This window comes from Stylophora pistillata, chromosome 1 (genome assembly GCF_964205215.1).
Source record: "Stylophora pistillata chromosome 1, jaStyPist1.2, whole genome shotgun sequence".
In the NCBI taxonomy this organism is placed as follows: domain Eukaryota; kingdom Metazoa; phylum Cnidaria; class Anthozoa; order Scleractinia; family Pocilloporidae; genus Stylophora; species Stylophora pistillata.
This window is the reverse complement of record NC_142519.1, coordinates 16,321,198-16,339,256: the sequence shown is the minus strand read 5'-3', so window position 1 is coordinate 16,339,256 and position 18,059 is coordinate 16,321,198. Positions and strand designations below refer to the sequence as shown.

At 39.6% G+C, this 18,059-nt stretch overlaps 1 protein-coding gene across 3 annotated transcripts in view; it reads left to right on the top strand.

The window, feature by feature from the left end:
* LOC148741425 (uncharacterized) overlaps positions 1–14,195 on the top strand; it is an 81,104-nt gene extending 66,909 nt beyond the window's left edge. For all 3 annotated transcript variants that reach the window (XM_088740865.1, XM_088740863.1, XM_088740869.1), the window contains exon 2: positions 13,600–14,195. In XM_088740865.1, coding sequence (XP_088596991.1) covers positions 13,600–13,946 — 347 coding nt within the window. In that variant the 3' untranslated portion in view covers positions 13,947–14,195. The remainder of the gene's footprint in view (positions 1–13,599) is intronic.
* The last annotated feature ends 3,864 nt before the right edge of the window (positions 14,196–18,059 follow it).

Here is an 18,059-nt window from a genome sequence, read left to right as displayed (position 1 = left end):
ACAGTGCTTGAGTTAAAAGCATACGCAAGACACCGTGGGGTTATTGGTTATTCACGTATGAATAAAGCACAACTCATTAAAGCCATCAATAGAGACTACAAAAGGGACCAACGCCATTGGACACTTGTTGAGAGTCAGTCTTTCTTAAATGATTTTGCAAAAATGTATACTATTGATGGAGTTGGAGGTTATGCGCCGAAAGATTTTCTTCAAGCTGTAAAACCGGTCGTTATCAAGTTTTTATTAACGCAGAAAAATATCAAAATATCATTTGTTTTGAGATGTAATATGTCAAAGACAAACATTGCGACTGGTGAGACTGAGCTACAACATGCGTATTTTTTATCTATTACAAATTTTGTCTTTCAACATACTGATCGAGAAAAACTTTATCAGAGAGCTGTCGATCAAATGATGGAGAGTTTGGCAACGTTTACAGAAAATGGAAGTGGTTGGGTTGTGCATTCGGTTGCGAGTTTAGAGATTCACACGGCAAAATACAATCCACTGAAAGGTTCAAGCTATATCAAGCTACCAAAATTTATTGAAAATAAAAACACCATAATAAACATTCAGAATAAAGACAATGAATGTTTTAAATGGTGTGTTACAAGAGCGTTAAATCCTGTAAAGAATAATGCCGTTCGAGTAACAAAGATTTTGAGAAAGCAGGCTGAAAAATTGAAATGGTCTGGGCTTGAGTTTCCGATGGAGGTGAAAGATATTTACCGCTTTGAAAATCTGAATCCGGGTATTTCTGTCAACGTTTTCAGTTGTGAAGACAAAAAATTTGGGCCCTTGAGAGTGAGCGATGTTGAGGAATCCAATACCTACATTGATCTTCTTTTGTTCGCTGAAGGTGATAAAAAACATTACTGCCTTATCAAATCATTGAGTAAACTCATATCGAGTCAATTGTCGAAAGATGAGCATAGAAAGTTTATCTGTAGGAGATGTCTAAATTTTTTCGGTTCTCAGAAACTTCTTGACACACACACCGAGTTGTGTCGAGAACATGAGGCTGTGAGAGAAAAGATGCCAGAACCTGGTACTTTTCTCTTTTTCAGAAACTACTACAGAAAAATAGATGTTCCGTTTGTCATCTATGCCGACTTTGAATCGATCATTAAACCTCTGAACACCGCTCAACCGAATCCTGCAGAGTGTTACACCGAAAAGAAGGATCTACATATCCCGGTGAGTTTTTGCTACTACATCAAATGTTCATTTGATGATCAATATTCGAAAAAGGTTGAGTACACAGCAAATTCTGAGGATGAAGATGTTGCACAGATATTTGTCAACATGCTTGAAGAAGAAGTGAAAGCGATTTACAAAAATCATCCTCCAAAAAAGATGATCTTCACAGACAGCGATGTTGAAATCTTTGAAAATGCAACGTGTTGTTGGTTGTGTGAAAAAGGTTTCGATGAGGGAAAAAAAGAATATAGAAAGGTTCGCGATCATTGTCATTACACCGGCAAATTTCGAGGAGCTGCACATAACAAATGCAACCTGTTAGCCCGACAACCAAAATTCATTCCCGTCATCTTTCACAACTTGGCAAACTACGACGCTCATCTCTTTGTCCGAAACCTCGGAGTTACAGAGGGTGACATTGATTGCATACCAAACAATGAAGAAAAATACATCAGCTTCACAAAACACATTGAGGTTGGCAAGTTTACAAAAAAAGAAGTGGTATCGATGACCCACGAAGAACTAAAAGAAACGGCAAAATCAAATTTACATCACCGATTCAATGAACAGACCGATCGATCTCAACGGAACGAGTGTATCGTTGACACTTCTCCTGAAATAATGCGAGAGGCACCCCGCACACCCCATTATTTTTATTTAGTATTTTATTTCTTGCGAATGAAATAAAATGGGACGAAAACTCATGAAAATAGATGCCGATGGCAAATACACAATGCACAATATTGATGAAGATGGTTCACTTCAAGAAGGGGAGGGAATATTTGACACTCTCAAAAATGTTGGAACAAAAATAGCCGCAAAAGTCACAGGAAAAGCTGCAAAGGAAATGGCTAAAAAAGCAACCACAAAAGCGTTTGAAAAGGGGGCAGAGCAAATCGGTGAAAAGACGGGTCAATTGATCGGTGAAAAGATTTACGATAAGTTTTCATCCCGAGGGCCTAGCCCTTCTAAACACGAAGCTCCTCGAGTCACGCAATTTGAGACTCCCCTACCCGCACCCCCTCGAGAAAATAAAGGTGAAGAGCTTGCAAAGCTATTACAAAAAGATAATAAGTCGGAAAATAAAAAAGTTACAAAGACTGCAAGGGTTCAAAAAGTTGAAAAAGATGATCTCTTTGACGATTTTGCTGAACTTTTTTTGTAAACTTTTTTTTATAAAAAATTTTTATCTTATCTTTTAAGAAAAATACAATATAATAAAGTAGCAATGTCTTCTATGCGAACAAAAAAATTTGCAAAGGGATATGAATATTCTTCATATGAGCTCGATACTCCTCTACAAACTGCACCGGCAAATAACAATTATCAACAGAAAAAAGGATATAAATTTACCGTCGATACAAAAACAGCGTCAGAGGCCGTGGCCGATTGGTACAATGCATATTTTGAAATTGATTTCAAAATCACCAAGATGGACAACACAACTTATGGCGCAGCCGATGCGGCCGCAATAATCAACGGTGGCTTTAGTATGATAAAAGACATCAAAGTTGATTTTGAGAAGGTGAGAGTTCTTGATTTGCCAAGTGCAAATCACGCCGCAAATATGAAAAATTTCACAGAATTTTCGAAAGAACATTCTGATCAAGTGGGACCACCACAGTTTCACTATCTCGACACAGCCTCTGGTGCGGTCATACGAAAGTATACAACACTCGCTCTTGATGGTAATGCGCAAAACGTGACACCAATAGACAACGCAGATTACAATGAAGGATTTGCGACAAGAAAGACTCTTCTTGCAGCGGGTGCTGAAAACAACATTCATTTGCCGCTAAACCGTTTCGGTTTTTTCGATTCTTTGGAAGAGCAGATACCTCCCAATGCAAAGGTTACTTTCGATGTAACTCTTGAAGAAGATAATGAGGTTCTCTTCAGAACAGCTGCCGCTGGAGCAGGCAGATACATCATCACAAAATTCCGCTTGTGGGTTCCGATGATCAGTATGAATGACGTTGGACAAAAGCTCTATTATGATAACTTCATCAAATCTCATACATGGGCTTATCAGAGAGAGCAAATCAGTGTCTCAGGTCCGCTTAGACAAAAAAATGGTAAATTCAACATCACAAGTGCTGTTGATAGACCAAGGCATGTCTTCGTTTGGATTCTGAATGCGTCCAAGTTTGACGATCAGGAGCAGAACATGTTTGTGTTTAACACTTACAACATTGCCAACGCGAGATACTTTACAAAAGCACAACTCCGCGTTGAAAACGGAACACGATATCCGGATCAGGCGCTGGATCCCAGCAGTGAGCTGGCAAGAGCATGGAAATACTTTGCGAGCTATTCAAAACTTGCAAGTAACAGCAGCTTGTTCGGCCCAGCGATCACCATGAAACAGTTTCAAGATCTCTATGGAGTGCTTTACTTTGATCTGACAAAGCAGCCTCCAGAGATCATGAAAGCTGCAACACGTCTTGATTTTGAGTACAGTCTCAACAACACCACCAACGCTGATTATCACATCTATGCATTGATTCTCAATGAGGAGGAAATCAGTGTTGATGTTATGAGTGGTAAAGCACTCATCAAAAAGTAATGTGAGAGGTACCCCGCACACCCCTGCGATTCGAAGAGCTGACCTTACTTTTACAAGGCTTACTTTTTAAAAATTTTTTTTATTATGTAGCATACATAATAAAAAAGATAATGACTTACATTACATATGGAGTATCACTGAGTGATAATCAAAGAAAAAAGCTTGCTAAAGCTTACAATGAGAAGTCGGCTATAACTCTTCGCCTCTCACACAATGAGTTGAATGGTCCTGACGAGATGATGCTGACAAAGACTCAGATAAATCGAATTCAGAAAGCCGCGAGATTGGGAAAGGGAGTTGATCTCAAGATCTCGAAAACACAGATGGGAAAGGTTGTGCAAAAAGGCGGCAGCCTATTTTCTTCACTTCTCGCCCTTGGTACAAAACTTCTCCCAAAAGCGATGAATCTTGCCACAAAGGCACTTCCAGGATTGGCTACAGGTGCCCTCTCAAGTCTGGGCAATTTTGCCACAGATAAAATTCTCGGTGCTGGTCAACAGTCGGGTGGCCTGATAATCCCAAATTCAAATATTATGAAGCTTTTGCCGTATGTGGACGCTCTTTCAAAGAAGCAGAAACAGGACCTTGCAAATGCTCTTAACTCTGGTGGTGACATGAAAATGAAGCCGACAAAAAGTCAGAGTGGAGGTTTTCTCGGAACTCTTCTTGCTTCGATCGGTGTGCCGATACTTCTAAAGGCGTTGACCGGAAGCGGAAACACGAGAGGAAGAGGGCTACACGTTCGCGCTCCAAAAAAGAGTGGCAAGGGCATGCAAAACAGACCGTATTGGGATAATCAACCAATTTTCTTTCCACCGGGATTGGGCGAACCTGTACCAACAATTGGAATGGGAAATAAAAAAGGTAAAAAAAAGCAAAAAGGACAGAAAGGACAGAAAGGAGAAGGTCTGTTGCTGGGCAAAGATTCTCCCTTCAACGGAATACCACTACTGGGAGCCCTGCTTTAAAAAGGCCTGCTTTAAAAAGGCCTGCTTTAAAAAGGCCGCCCTTCAAAAATGTTCCGATCACAAACCTCGACATTCAAAACTGGATCGATTATCTCAAGATTCCAAACTTTGGAGGGGTGATATCCAGGGATCAAATAAAAGATTGCAAGGCGGGGCACTCTTTCGTCATCAATCTGAACGAATCGCATGAATCTGGTTCACACTGGGTGGCGATGGTTTTTGGTTCCGATCTCATTTTGTACTTTGACAGTTTCGGTCTTGATCCGCCACAAGAGGTGTTGACGCTTTGCAAAAAACATCGAGTTAATTATGCGTTTAACAACACACATTATCAGGCATTGACAAGCGTCTTGTGTGGTTATTATTGTATCTTTTTCTTGAATGAAACAAGTAAAAGAATGAAACCCTCTCTTGCTCATCAAAGTTTGTACGCTATCTTCAACGATGTGACAAAACATCTGTCACACAGTGATGCTTTTTCGAACGAACGATTTATAAAAAACTATTTTCTGAATATATAATAAACAAACAATAATACTGAGATGGGATATTCTGACGGTTATCATGAAATCGATCACAGACAAGAAGGTGCAAGCAAAGAAGGACCTGAAGGGCCGCCGGGTCCAAAAGGAGAAAAAGGTGACACAGGATCACAAGGACCAAAAGGACAAAAGGGAGATACAGGTCCACAAGGACCACGTGGGTCGCAAGGACCTGCTGGATCAAAGGGGGATACAGGTGATAAAGGTGATAAAGGTGATAAAGGTGATACAGGTCCACAAGGATCACGTGGGTCACAAGGATCGCAAGGACCAAAGGGTGATGTAGGATCACAAGGTCCAAGAGGAGCAAGAGGACCGCAAGGACTAAGAGGACTTGCTGGACCAAAGGGGGATAAAGGAGATAAAGGTGATAAAGGTGATACAGGATCGCAAGGGTCTGCTGGACCAAAGGGAGATAAAGGTGATAAAGGTGATACAGGATCGCAAGGACCTCGTGGGCCGCAAGGGCCGCAAGGACCGCAAGGGTCGCAAGGGCCACAAGGGCCTGCTGGTTCAGGTAGTAACATCGATCTTTCAGATTTGAAGAAGGCGATAACTTTCACAAGCACACATGGAGCAGACCGGCAAGTTACGGGATTGAGTGATCAGCCGCTCAACGGTACTGCTGCTGTAAATGAGAATAAACTCAACACCGAATTGGCGAAAAAGGCCGATTCATCAACTGTGTTGAACGGTTTGAGTGGCAAAGCAGATACATCATCCGTTTTGCTATTGGATGGCACTCAAAAGATGACAGCCAATCTCGATATGAATGGTAAAGATGTTATCAATACAAAGAGAGAAAATTACCTGAATATGACTACAAGGCAACAAACTACTTACGAAAACTCAAACACTCTCATCTCTCGATATGAAGCGGGTGCAATGAAGAGACATCTCCAAGGTTTTCTCGATATTACTTGTCTCAGCAATGCTACTCAAGTATATGTTGACAATACAAAGAAGAGAATACCGAGCTTTCGTAACCTTAACGACAAGCAAACTTTAGACGCTAGAAAGCGTAAAATCGTAAACCTCCCAGATACTTTTTCAGATAACGATGAAGCTGTGAGCAAAAAGTATGCGGATACAAAGCTGAGCAAGGCAGGTGGGACAATGACCGGTGATCTTGCAATGGGTTCCAACAAAGTCACTTCTAGTCATACACCTTCGGCAGATAACGAACTGGTCAACAAAAAGTTTGTCGAAGATCGATTGGCTCACAACTTAACACCGGCCCAGCTGACTAACAACCTTTCTTACATCATGAGCAGAAACGGTCAGTTCTCTGATGAAGATGATATAACAGGAAAACCGATCACTGACCAGGTTGTTTTGTACCCCACGAATCCCAGAACAAAACCGTTTGATTTAAGTCTCGACACTTCCAAGGGTTATTATTCATCACGTTTTGGTGTAAATATGTATTCAGCAGACAAGTCAGAATACACTGTTGTCTGTGAGCTCTGTTGGATATCGAATAAAGTTGATCCGAACTCTGTGACATTGACAGCAACCAGCAGTGTTGAAACAATTTCAACTCAGCGTAGCAATCGATTTGAAAATCACATCGTCGCCTTGATTCACATGACTAAATGGAGCAACGCAACACCAAATTATTTGATGTTTGACGTGGTGATCAAAAACAAATCTGGTCAGCCTTACGATCAGAAACTTCCCATCTGGGTGATAGTCTATGGATCAAAGGGTTATCACAACAGCTTGCCGAAATCTGTTTGGACAAGTTGGTACAGCTTTTTGAGTGGTGGAGTTCGTATAAATTCTGCGCTTACTCTCGCAAAGCAACCGTCTGTTGCCTCTTCAGCGGTAACGAAAAAGTACGTTGATGATATCCAAACATCTTTACAGACAAATATTGATACAAAAGCGACAAAGACGGCGCTGACAAACGCAACGAAAAAGATTTGGTATAGAGGGAACTGTGCTCATAACAACGCGTCACAGGTAACATTTTATGTAAATGGAACATCAGATCATTCCACAAACGTTTCACAGAGCGCTAACGCTGATTTCACAGTGAACAGTTCAGACAATACAAAACTCATAATCAACAACGCCGGCATGTATCTGGTTACATACATCGACGGTGTCAAGTCTAAACATGAATACAATCTCAGATTTATCTTGAGCAATTCGTTCGTGAGCACGGCAAACGGTATATTGATGCCGCTGCCCAACACACATGGTGGAAATACATGGGTTAATACGGCTAATACCGTTTTGTTGTATTTTCAAGCGAACACATCGCTGAGTATAGAGGCAGATAACAGCACTGTTCAACTCGATGGACTAAATTTTAGTCATCTGATGATTGTAAAGCAAGATTAATTTTTATATTTTCTTGTAAAATATAAAAATGGACTACACGGAAGTGGCTTACACGCCAGTGGCTAACACGCCAGTGGCTTACACGTCAAAAATTGTACAAGCATCTAATCATATTGATTACACCATTGATAAACAGACATTGTCATTGCTGCAATCTTTGCATGATCGTTTTTACAGGCTCGATTTTGTTATGAAGTATGTGAAGGGATTGTTCAAAAAGAAAGGAATTGCACTCGATGTTGCCGGTGTGATTCTTGGTGTTGCTGCGGCTGTACCGACATCTATCACCGGCTGTGAATCCTTTGCTAGCTTTGGTTGCACTTGTTCCAATGACGATTGTAAAAAAGTATAAGGATTTTAAAAAATATGATTTGAAAATCGAAAAACTCAATATCGCTTTGTCTGTGAACAATTCGATATTGACACACTTGAATCATTCGATGAGAGAGAATGGAAAGTGGAGTATGAGTGATTTGGAATGGATTGAAAAGTATGAAGCGTTGATCAATGATTTGGTTCCAAACTTGGCGCATGCATCATATCACAAAAAATACAGAGATTATGTTAAAAAAAGGTTTGATGTGAATATGTAAGTTTTGCATCTTATACTATTTAGTATAAGATTATCATCACAAAAGATTCAGTTTACTTTTTTCACTACTCGTTTTACTCGACGTACTGGCTTTACAATGGGCATTTTATTTTGTTCACCATCAGAATCTTCATCATCATTTTGATCATTCATAACATCTACAGCTGTCATACATTCAGACTCTAGTACTTCAGGACGAGGCAAAAGACGTTTCATCCACGTTTTAGTGGGTTCTACAACAGCCTCATATAGTCTGACCTGCAGTGAAATACGAGCGCCAATAAAAATGGACTCAATTTTTATTGCACATTTTGCATGACAGTATTTTCCCATCAGCGTGTGTGCATCTATCTCTTCGTCATTTAGATCGAAAAATTTCGTGCAAAACTTATCTGTTTTCTTTGAGTAAATCAGTTTTGCATACAAGGTCGGACCGCGATTGGGGTCTTTTTGTTGAACAATCTTTCCTGTCTTTTCATCTAAGACTTTTTGCATTTTCCAATAAAGAGGGTTTAAACCACCTTTAGACTTTGTCAGATCACTACGTTCCAACTCAAACATGTCTATTTCTTCACGATTTTCAACCAAGTGATCTATACAACAATCGACAATGGCGTTGAAAGTCTCGACCCAAATCTTTTCTTCTTCTGTAGCACCATCGCGGTTCCACAAGCACAGAGGAAATGTGTAACCAGTGACTTTGTCTGTCTCTTGACTCGTATTTTCTGAAATTCCAAATGAATACAGACGTTCTGTGGGAAGAATGAGTTCACCTTCTGTTCCGTCTTCGTTGAGAGTAGAAATGTTGATTCTCTTGAACTCGATTTTTGGTTTGCTGTCCGGAATCTCTCCCGAAATGGGTTTAGAAAAGATCATGCGTTTTTTGGGATTGTAACCATTAACGGTCGTTAACTGTGTGTTTTCATTATTTGTCATTTTTGCTTTCTCGTATTTAATATTTTTTTTCTATTTTTCTATTTCTTTAAACCATTTTCAATCAGAAAAAATCTCAGTCAAAATTTGTGTGTGATTTTAGATTTTTTAATCTAAAATCTGAAAATCCGAAAATCCGAAAATCAATAAGATAAACCTGTATTATAATGCCCCGGTGCATATGTGTCCACTTTGTTTGGATGAATGATTCGCTTGTCATCATCATCTCCACACACTATGAGACCTGTCATGCCAGAAAAACGTCGTGTTGGTGATGGTGGTGGTGGTGGTGGTGGTGGTGGTGGTGGTGGTGGTGGTGGTGGTGGTGGTGATGTCACCAAGATTTTTCGCAAGATTTTTCCAAGATTTTTCGCAAATGCTTTTAATTTCAGTACTATCATATCTTTTATTTCGACCATTTTATTCATTGCAAATCTTTTGTATTTAATTAATTTTTTTATTTCTTTAAATCAATTTTTTTCTTTAAATCATTTTTTCAAAAAAAAAATCGGAAAATCGGAAAAATCGGAAAATCGGAAAATCGGAAAATCGGAAAAATCGGAAAAAATTTTTTTTCAATTTTTTTTCTTTAACTAATTTTTTCGATTTCTTTAATTTGATCGGGCACCGGTGAAAATACAACTACTCTTGATGCTATTTTTTGTGGTTAACTGAAAAAGCATAAGTTACAAGTTTGCTTTTATTTGCAGTCAGTTTGTTAAGTGTAACTAAGTGCAAAATCCCCATGTAACGCTAAGCGAACATCAAAGCGAAATTGGAATGCCAAGAAAAATCGCGAGCATATGGGTGGTAACGTGCCAAGACACGGGGACATGTTACGGAGACGGCAAAGCAATTTAACTGCTGATCTTCTTAAATTTCTATATTGTCTCTTAAACTGGAATCGATGAATTAAGAGGACCTGGTGTAAGAACACGCGTGGAGATTAACAAACGAAATACAATGAAAATAACCAAGAGAAATCTTAGCGACACAATAAACATGTGATAAAAAACGAAATACCAAATTGTACCTGGTGAGCTTGCCCCCCAATTCAATTACAATAACAGAATACTTAATTTTTCCACGCGACCACGAGGGCGCGACATCGCTAAATAACATGCAGAAAACGTAATTAAACAATGGCTAGAAGGATATAAGGCAAGACGAAAATAGAAACAGAATATTAAAAACTTACATATCGATTCCGCAACGCCGATGGCGCGCACAACTAAAAACTTCATCGACGACTAAAAAGGAAACGAACTACAACTAACGACACGGAGAGTACGAAAACTGAGAAAGCTAAGTGAAATTCGATCAAATAGCAAAATTGTAGCCCAACTGTAACGCACAGTCCCGCAATTACGCCCTCACATCTGTTTAGATATCGTACATTAGTTACATTGCAGAACTTACAGTCGGCAGCATAGCTGTACAACCAAGAAGATTTAGGAATAGATTTCCTTGTAATGACCTTAATTTGCACCTAGATCTTATTTTCTTCGTGGTCCTGAAAACCTTGTTCATCGGTATACTAGACGGTTCTCGGTCTCTACATCGTTTTATTCTTTTCGCTGATTTGAAATGCCTGTAATTATCACTCCTTCGTGAAGAGAGAAAGAAATCCAAATCCTTCAGTTTTGATAAATGGACGCTTACATTTTCATGAGTACTGCTACATTTCAAATTATTTTGTCGATTAAAATATACCACAGCTTTCTTAGATAATTCGTTACTCAAAGAAATTCTGAGGGTTTGTCGAGGCACATGGTCGAAAAGCACACGGATTCCGGCATCAATTCGTTGTTTTCTCTTCGTTTCCTAATTCAACTGGTCCCGACTATTCCTCGCTCTATTTATTCTTGAATGGGATTCATCATGGTCTTTTCGTTCCCGACTCCTCGCGATTAATAAATCGATTTGGTTACACATTCTTTAGCTAATATTTTCTTTCCCCTTTCACATTATTCATCACAAAATGTATACTTAAGTGCCACTCTCTCTAAGAGCGGTCCTCTCGACCTTCCGTCCAAAAAACTTTTCCTTAATTTTTTTTCCTATGTAAAGGGTTTAGGACACATAATTAAAAAATAGTCTGTTCGTTTTCCAATTCTCTTTTTTTGCCTCGCAACAAGCGAAAATTGACTTTTGGCTAGACCACAGGTGTAGACAAAGATCGAAAGTATAAATTTCACAGCTTATGTCGAGCGCGCTGCGACTGTAATAGTGTAGTTTACGGGATTCTCTCTTTCTTCAAGTTTCAAGCTATATTCAGTCAGTTCACAGACAAAATATGAAAACTTCACCTGAAATCCTATTGTTATCAACGTGATCAAAAGTGACCCTTCCCTTCGATCTTAGTTTGCATATCAAAATTTGACCAATTTAAAAGAAAATATTCTCAAAATGTAGGCGTAAATCGGGCTAAAAAAAACATATCGGAGGATATTTTATACCCAAATGAGGTCACCGATTGCTTCAAACCTGCGGCTATCTCTCTAGCTTTCATCCTCCATCATCTTGAAAACAACGCAAATCATTGTCTTTACTTAATCACGCACGTGTTTGAGCTAATTTGCATAATTCTGAAGAATGACCAAGATATGTCTTTGACTGTTCAAACTTCGTTTGTTCATCTTCTGCGTTAAGTATTTTAGGTTTTCATAACAGTCGAATAGTAAATAAATCGCGAGTTGTCCTAAAACGTTGCATAAACATGATCAGTCGTACCGCTTGCATGACTTGCAGACCTTACAAAATAAACAACGGCGATCGGAAGGCGCTTCCTCGATAATTTTCCTTGAATCAGGTCTAGAGCCAAGTACAGAGAGGAAAAGATCTATATTAAAGAATCCAGTTTGGCATCCTGGTCATTGTAGACATATTGTGTAGCTTTAAAGGACACACAAACAAGTATGTTACGGTGTTATTCGCAAAACTACCTTGTGCAAATTAGCTTTGACGCGTACGTGATAAGTAAAGACAATGATTTGCGTTGTTTTCAAGATGATGGTGGATGAAAGCTAGAGAGAAAGCCGCAGGTTTGAAGCAATCGGTGACCTCATTGGTGTATAAACTATCCTGTGATATTTTTTTTTTTAGCCCGATTTACGCCTGCATTTTGAGAATTTTTTCTTTTAAATTGGTCCCGCTCTCAAATTGGTCGCGCTCTTAGTGGGAGTGGCACTTCAGTATGGCCTTACCTGTAGACGTCATATGTTGCGGTATATGAGGTACTTTTGCGCCCTTCCATTGGTGTCTACGCGCTAAAGCACTAGACACCAAAAACAGTATGTAGGAATAGTTTGTAAATCATTGACGTATAATGTAAGCAATACAGGGCCGCGCCCATGTTCACATGAAGAAATTCGCACAGCTCAGTCTTTCTACTTGATGTGGCGGAGAAAGATAGTGAAAAAGATACAAACATGCTCAGGGCTACCCGGCCATGTACAATCCTCAGTTTTCGTGTGCACTAATTGTGACTTGGTAAATGGGTATGTGAAGTTTCTTTCGGTCTGTCAGACAATAGCAATGCCATAGAACATTTTGCACTGTTACATCTAAAGGAAATAAGGAAATAATGGGAAATAATGGGACCTTATTATGTTTTGGTCCTAAAAATCTTATTGGTAAATAATGTAGGCACAGTCAGCAAGGCGTGGTTAAAAAAGGGGAGAGAGGTGTAATTTATATGGACGGTGTGGTAAGAGATGAACCGCTAGCGTTCCTATTCGCCATTTTTACGTTGAGCCGGGGAATGGGTCGAGTTGGTTAGCGCAAAGCATGATGGGACGACTTTAGGGGACGCCATTATCAGAATTTACTGTTTGGGAGATACAAAATGGTTAAAGAACTGAATTGCTCTGTGCCTGAGTGCACTAATAACTGGAGAAACTCTCCCAAATTGAGCTTCCACAGTCTTCCAAGTGATTCAAAAGTGCTAAGAATGTACGAGAAACTCATACGGAACGAAAATCTCTAGAAAAATTCTTCTAGTACTCGCATCTGTAGCGCACATTTACCTCTTAGAAAGCGATTGTCAAGAACTCAGCTACCCTCAATATTTCCTTGGAGTCCTGTTCCCCGGGAACGAAGAAAAATAGAAAGAGTTGAAGTACCGATCGTTGTCACCATCGCTGTCCTTCTTCGCCGCCATCTTAAAACGCGTCCCCTAAAGCCGCCCCAGCGTGCCTTGCGCCTACTGACTCGACCCATTCCCCCATTCTACGTAAAAATGGCGAATACACCTTAGCACTTTTAAAGACCAAACGGTCAACAATTATAACCTACTGGGCGGCAAGAATTCATTTTGGCTATAGAGGGAGTGCTTCAAAATTCTAGACTTCTTTATGCATTAATTGAAATTGTTGTTTTGACGTCCTATCCTTAGTTGTGTAAAGTAATGTTTTATTTATCACTTATTATTCTTTTCTCATTTGTCAGCTGTCGCTTTGGAATGTTACGCCTGCGTTGGTTCTGAAGACGACTGTGAGAAAAGCAAAATGGAGGACCACAAGGCCATTTATTTATATACGTGTTCTCCTGGCGAGGTCTGCTTCAGAATGTGGGGAAAAAAAGGCAACGATGCCAGAGTTGTGAGCGGATGCGAGTCGCAATCGAAGTGTGACAGCGAAAAACTAATATGTGATGAAGCGAAAAAAATTCAGAAGGACGACCAGTGCGAGGTTGCCTGCTGCTCTGATGACAGATGCAACGCAGGCTCATTTTTCACCCTCAACATCATCCTGTTGGCCGTGTGCACTTTCCTCGGCCTGGAACTACTGAAGTAACCGTAGAAACACTTTTACCAGGCTTAAGTTTTTGAGGCAAAAAATCTTGAAAACACGCTTAGCGCTTTTTTTTTAAACAATACTATTGTCAATAGCTTTAAAATTTATGATATATTAGTTGCATGGTCACATTTGTTTACCTGCATTAAAACTTTGTGAGTCTTATTTCTAGTTAGTGGCTGCCTAGTTGTTAGTTTCCCTTTCTCAGTTCTTGGTAGTCAATAAATTAAAGTGGATTCAAACCGCAAACAGCCTTTGAAACTCTTTCTTATTACCAGGATGTTCTGGGAACGGAATCTTCGCGGACATTGAAACCCAAGCGAATGTTAATTTTACGTTTGATCTCTAATTTCAAACCACAAATTATAAAAAGCAAACATTTTATTCCAACATGCAAAAGTCTCCGCTACGTGGGTATTTTCTATCCTTCAGTAACCATAAATGATCTGTTGATTATCAGGTAACTTTAAGAAGTATTTTTTAAAACGTAAGAAACCTCGTATATTGAAACATTATATATACGGTTAAAAAACTGTTCTTCCTCATCTCGTCTGCTTCCCGTTGCAACTTTCGAATGGATATAATAAGATTTGCAAGAAACACATCACACCATAGTTTGCAGGCCTAATGCGCCTTGAATCCTGCCTAGGTGGGTTGGGAAATTTGAACCGGAAGTGTCAAGTCTTTTCAGTGGAATACACGGGCTTTAAAAAGGTAAAGAGTTCACTTTTACAAGCGAGTAGCTTAAAAACAAAAGTTTACAAGCTTCGAATTGAACAATCCAAAAGAAACTGTATGTACCATTTGAGTACAAAGTACCTTTCGGCAATACTTTTTGCCATGTTTGGTTCTAGCTAATTACGATCAGTGTATGTTTGATCTTGACTAATACAATCGAGAATGAAAAGAACTATAGACATTGACTTTCAAGGTAATAATGTTATCAGAACCATGAAGGGGCTTAATAACAGGCCGAGAACAATGATACTGGTTCCTATTTTGCTCGCATTTGTCTTTCCGTACACGTCTTATTTAACTTATCTCTGAGTCTGTTTCGATGGAAATTTTATAAGATCTCCAAATCACATCATAATTTTTTAGAATTATTTTGTCATCCGCCCCATGGGTGTTCTGTTGACATTTTCAACGCTCCTGTCAACTTGACAATTCATCTCGTTCAAATAAAGGATTTTTAGTACTATCTAACAAGAAATTCATTTCGATGTTTCCTACCTAAGATTTGGGTGTCTTAAGAGTGAACAAATACGAATTCAAATACATTTTGTGAAAACCTAATTATATGAAAACTTTCTTCTCGTTGACTGTACTTCTATATTTCTGCGTTTAACCTGCCAGAAAGCGGCGGGACGAAGAAAAGTGTTAAAAGTTAAAGGCATGATAAGACAGACTGGTATCCTTCAACCAAGGGCTTACAACTTACTAAAGTAGAAATAAACAATCGCTTTGCTGAAAACAGTCAAAGCACAACACTAGATCGGTTATTATTACTGCGGTACGTTACGACGAAGGTAGCAAACAGGTGGGAGGGTTTTAGGGTTTAGAGAAACGCGTAACTGTATACAAAGGGAAAATTCGTGTTCAAGATTTCACGGACATTGTAGGGTTTTCACGCGTCACAAATATTACAGGAGGCAAATCACGCCACACGCTGGTTCATAAATTCACGAATCATGCTCACCTATCTGTAAGATTTACTTTTTACATGTTAATTTTGGCCTCAGTCACATGTCACGTAGAAACCTTTGCTACCCTCTTTCAAATAGCCTGCAGTGCACACAGGGGGCGAAATAATGTTAAGAAGCGCGCGATCGTTTGTTCAACCCACCATGTTTAGTTTGGCCGGTTAGCCTTCCGCTTCCTTTAAAGTAAAAGATGATGGCCATAATTTTCGCCAAGAAAACACTGAGCACTCGTCTCCATCACGGAAGAAGGCCGGCGTGTGAGCCGCACAATAATCCTTGCATTCGATACTGTTTGCAATGAAAAAGATGATATCATCTAGCTTCATCTTGAACCATTATTACGAATGTAATTTAGTCCAACCGTTCTGTAGAGCTTGTTCCTTGCAAACTTGGGAACAGAAGTTCTCTTTCTTTGCAAACGATTTCCTTGTACTAAATGGAGCTTAGAGTTAGGCTCAACGTGGTTAGGTGTCGAACTGATAATTCAATCCTAACGTCAACTGTTCTTAGAGATTTAGGTATGCAACCACGTATCGGCCCGAAATTAATGATTAAAAACAAAGTTAGGATTCTTGGTAGAGTCCCACTCATGCTAAGGAAAAACTATACTTTACCCCCAGTTAAATAAGACGAAATCTAAGCATTACGTTCCTAGAATCAGGGGAGAAGTTGTTGGATTCACCGCTAAAAGAATAGGATTGTAAGTAAGGGACAGCGCTCCCTTGGAGCACATATAGTTTTCAAAACAAGTGGAGATTTAGTCTGCAAATTTTATCACTCCTACCAAAGCTGTTACCACGTTTTAAGAACTGAGAAGTTGCAGTTGTCTTACAAAATTAGTTTGGAACTGATTTGTTTGAAAATGCTTACAAACATGGTGAAAACCGACCACACAGCTTTGTTTGCTCACAACCTCTGTTCAGTTAGAGCGAGTTAAAGAAAGAGGAAAAACAAAACAAAACACTCTGCCTACTTCAAGTTTTTCTGCATCAAAACGTAGGTTAGAAGAGGGGTCATGGGGATTTCCTTTATTTTTTGGCGATGCTTAGATATCTATCACGGTCATCTCAAACACCGCGGTGTTGTGTTTAATTCCGGAACAAGTTCAAAGGATCTCATACAAAATGAAATGATAATATTTGTGCTGTCGTAGTTTCTTGCTTAGAAAACCCCAGTAAATCAATCGATCGCCCTTTTCGCACTTTTCAGAACCATCCAATATGCTAATGAGATTTGAAAGAAGGGTTTCAAAGCTTATGGAAGACTTGAGATTTGGATATCAGTGACTATCAACATTAAACCTAGACTATCGGCAAATATTTAGTGCACCCTCGTGAGTTATTCATTTGGATGTATCAATCAGACTTCATTTGGAACGTTATAAGCAAATATGTCTTACCCTAAACAGAAACCTCTTTGTCTCATTTTGTCAATTGTGTAGTCTGCTTTTGTTTGGTTATGTTAAGAAATGTCTGTTTTGACGTCCCTTCCTGTCTCGAAGGCTTTAGTAGTTAATATCTGAACTTATTTAAGGTTGTTATCTTACTCTCTGTGTCATCAGGTTGTGCCTTGAAATGCTATGTGTGTGTCGGCACTGGGCATACACGACTTTCATAAATGGCTGACGGATTAATATTCCTTTGTTTAAATTTAAATTATCCCTTCTGGCCTCGTTCTCCAGTACAAAATTCAAAGGAATACATTATCTCAAGCGAGGCCAGAAGAGCTAATTTAAATTTAAACGAAAGAGGAAAGTGGTCTATGAAGATACTGTCTTGCAGCAAGAGCAAACTGGAAAGTAACCAGGCCATCTATTTGAAGGAATGTTCTTCGGTCTATGACAGATGCGCTAGGAGCTGGTCTAAGAAAGATGACGTGAACGCTGTGGGGAACGACTGCGCCAACGAATCCACCTCTAACTATGCAAAAGAGCTTTGTGCCAAGCTTAAAGATAATATCAAGGACTACGAGTGCGGGGTTGGTTGCTGTACTAGCGATGCCTGTAACATGGGCTCACCTGTGACCTTTAGCTTCTTCCTGTTGATCGTCTCCTCTGTTCTGGGACTGGCACTAATGAAGTAGCCGGCAGACAGTTACTAATGAAGAGTGACCACGCTGTGTATTGTTCCGCTTTCCTTCTGATTTTGTTGCTGCTAGGAAGTCCTGAATACAATAACAACCCAACAGAGATATTAGTAATGCTACCACACACTTCTCGTCTGTTTCTTGCCGAGAGAAATGGAGTAATCATCGAGGGAAGGCCGGTCTTTTTCGCAGTTGCATCTATTTCTTCGAAGAACCTGGTCTCGCTTGGATGCATTGTTAACACCAGTCGATGAATTTGTAATCAGGAGCCTTTGTCCCGTGGTTTCTGTGATCAAGATCTATTGTCTCGTGGATACAACAGGGA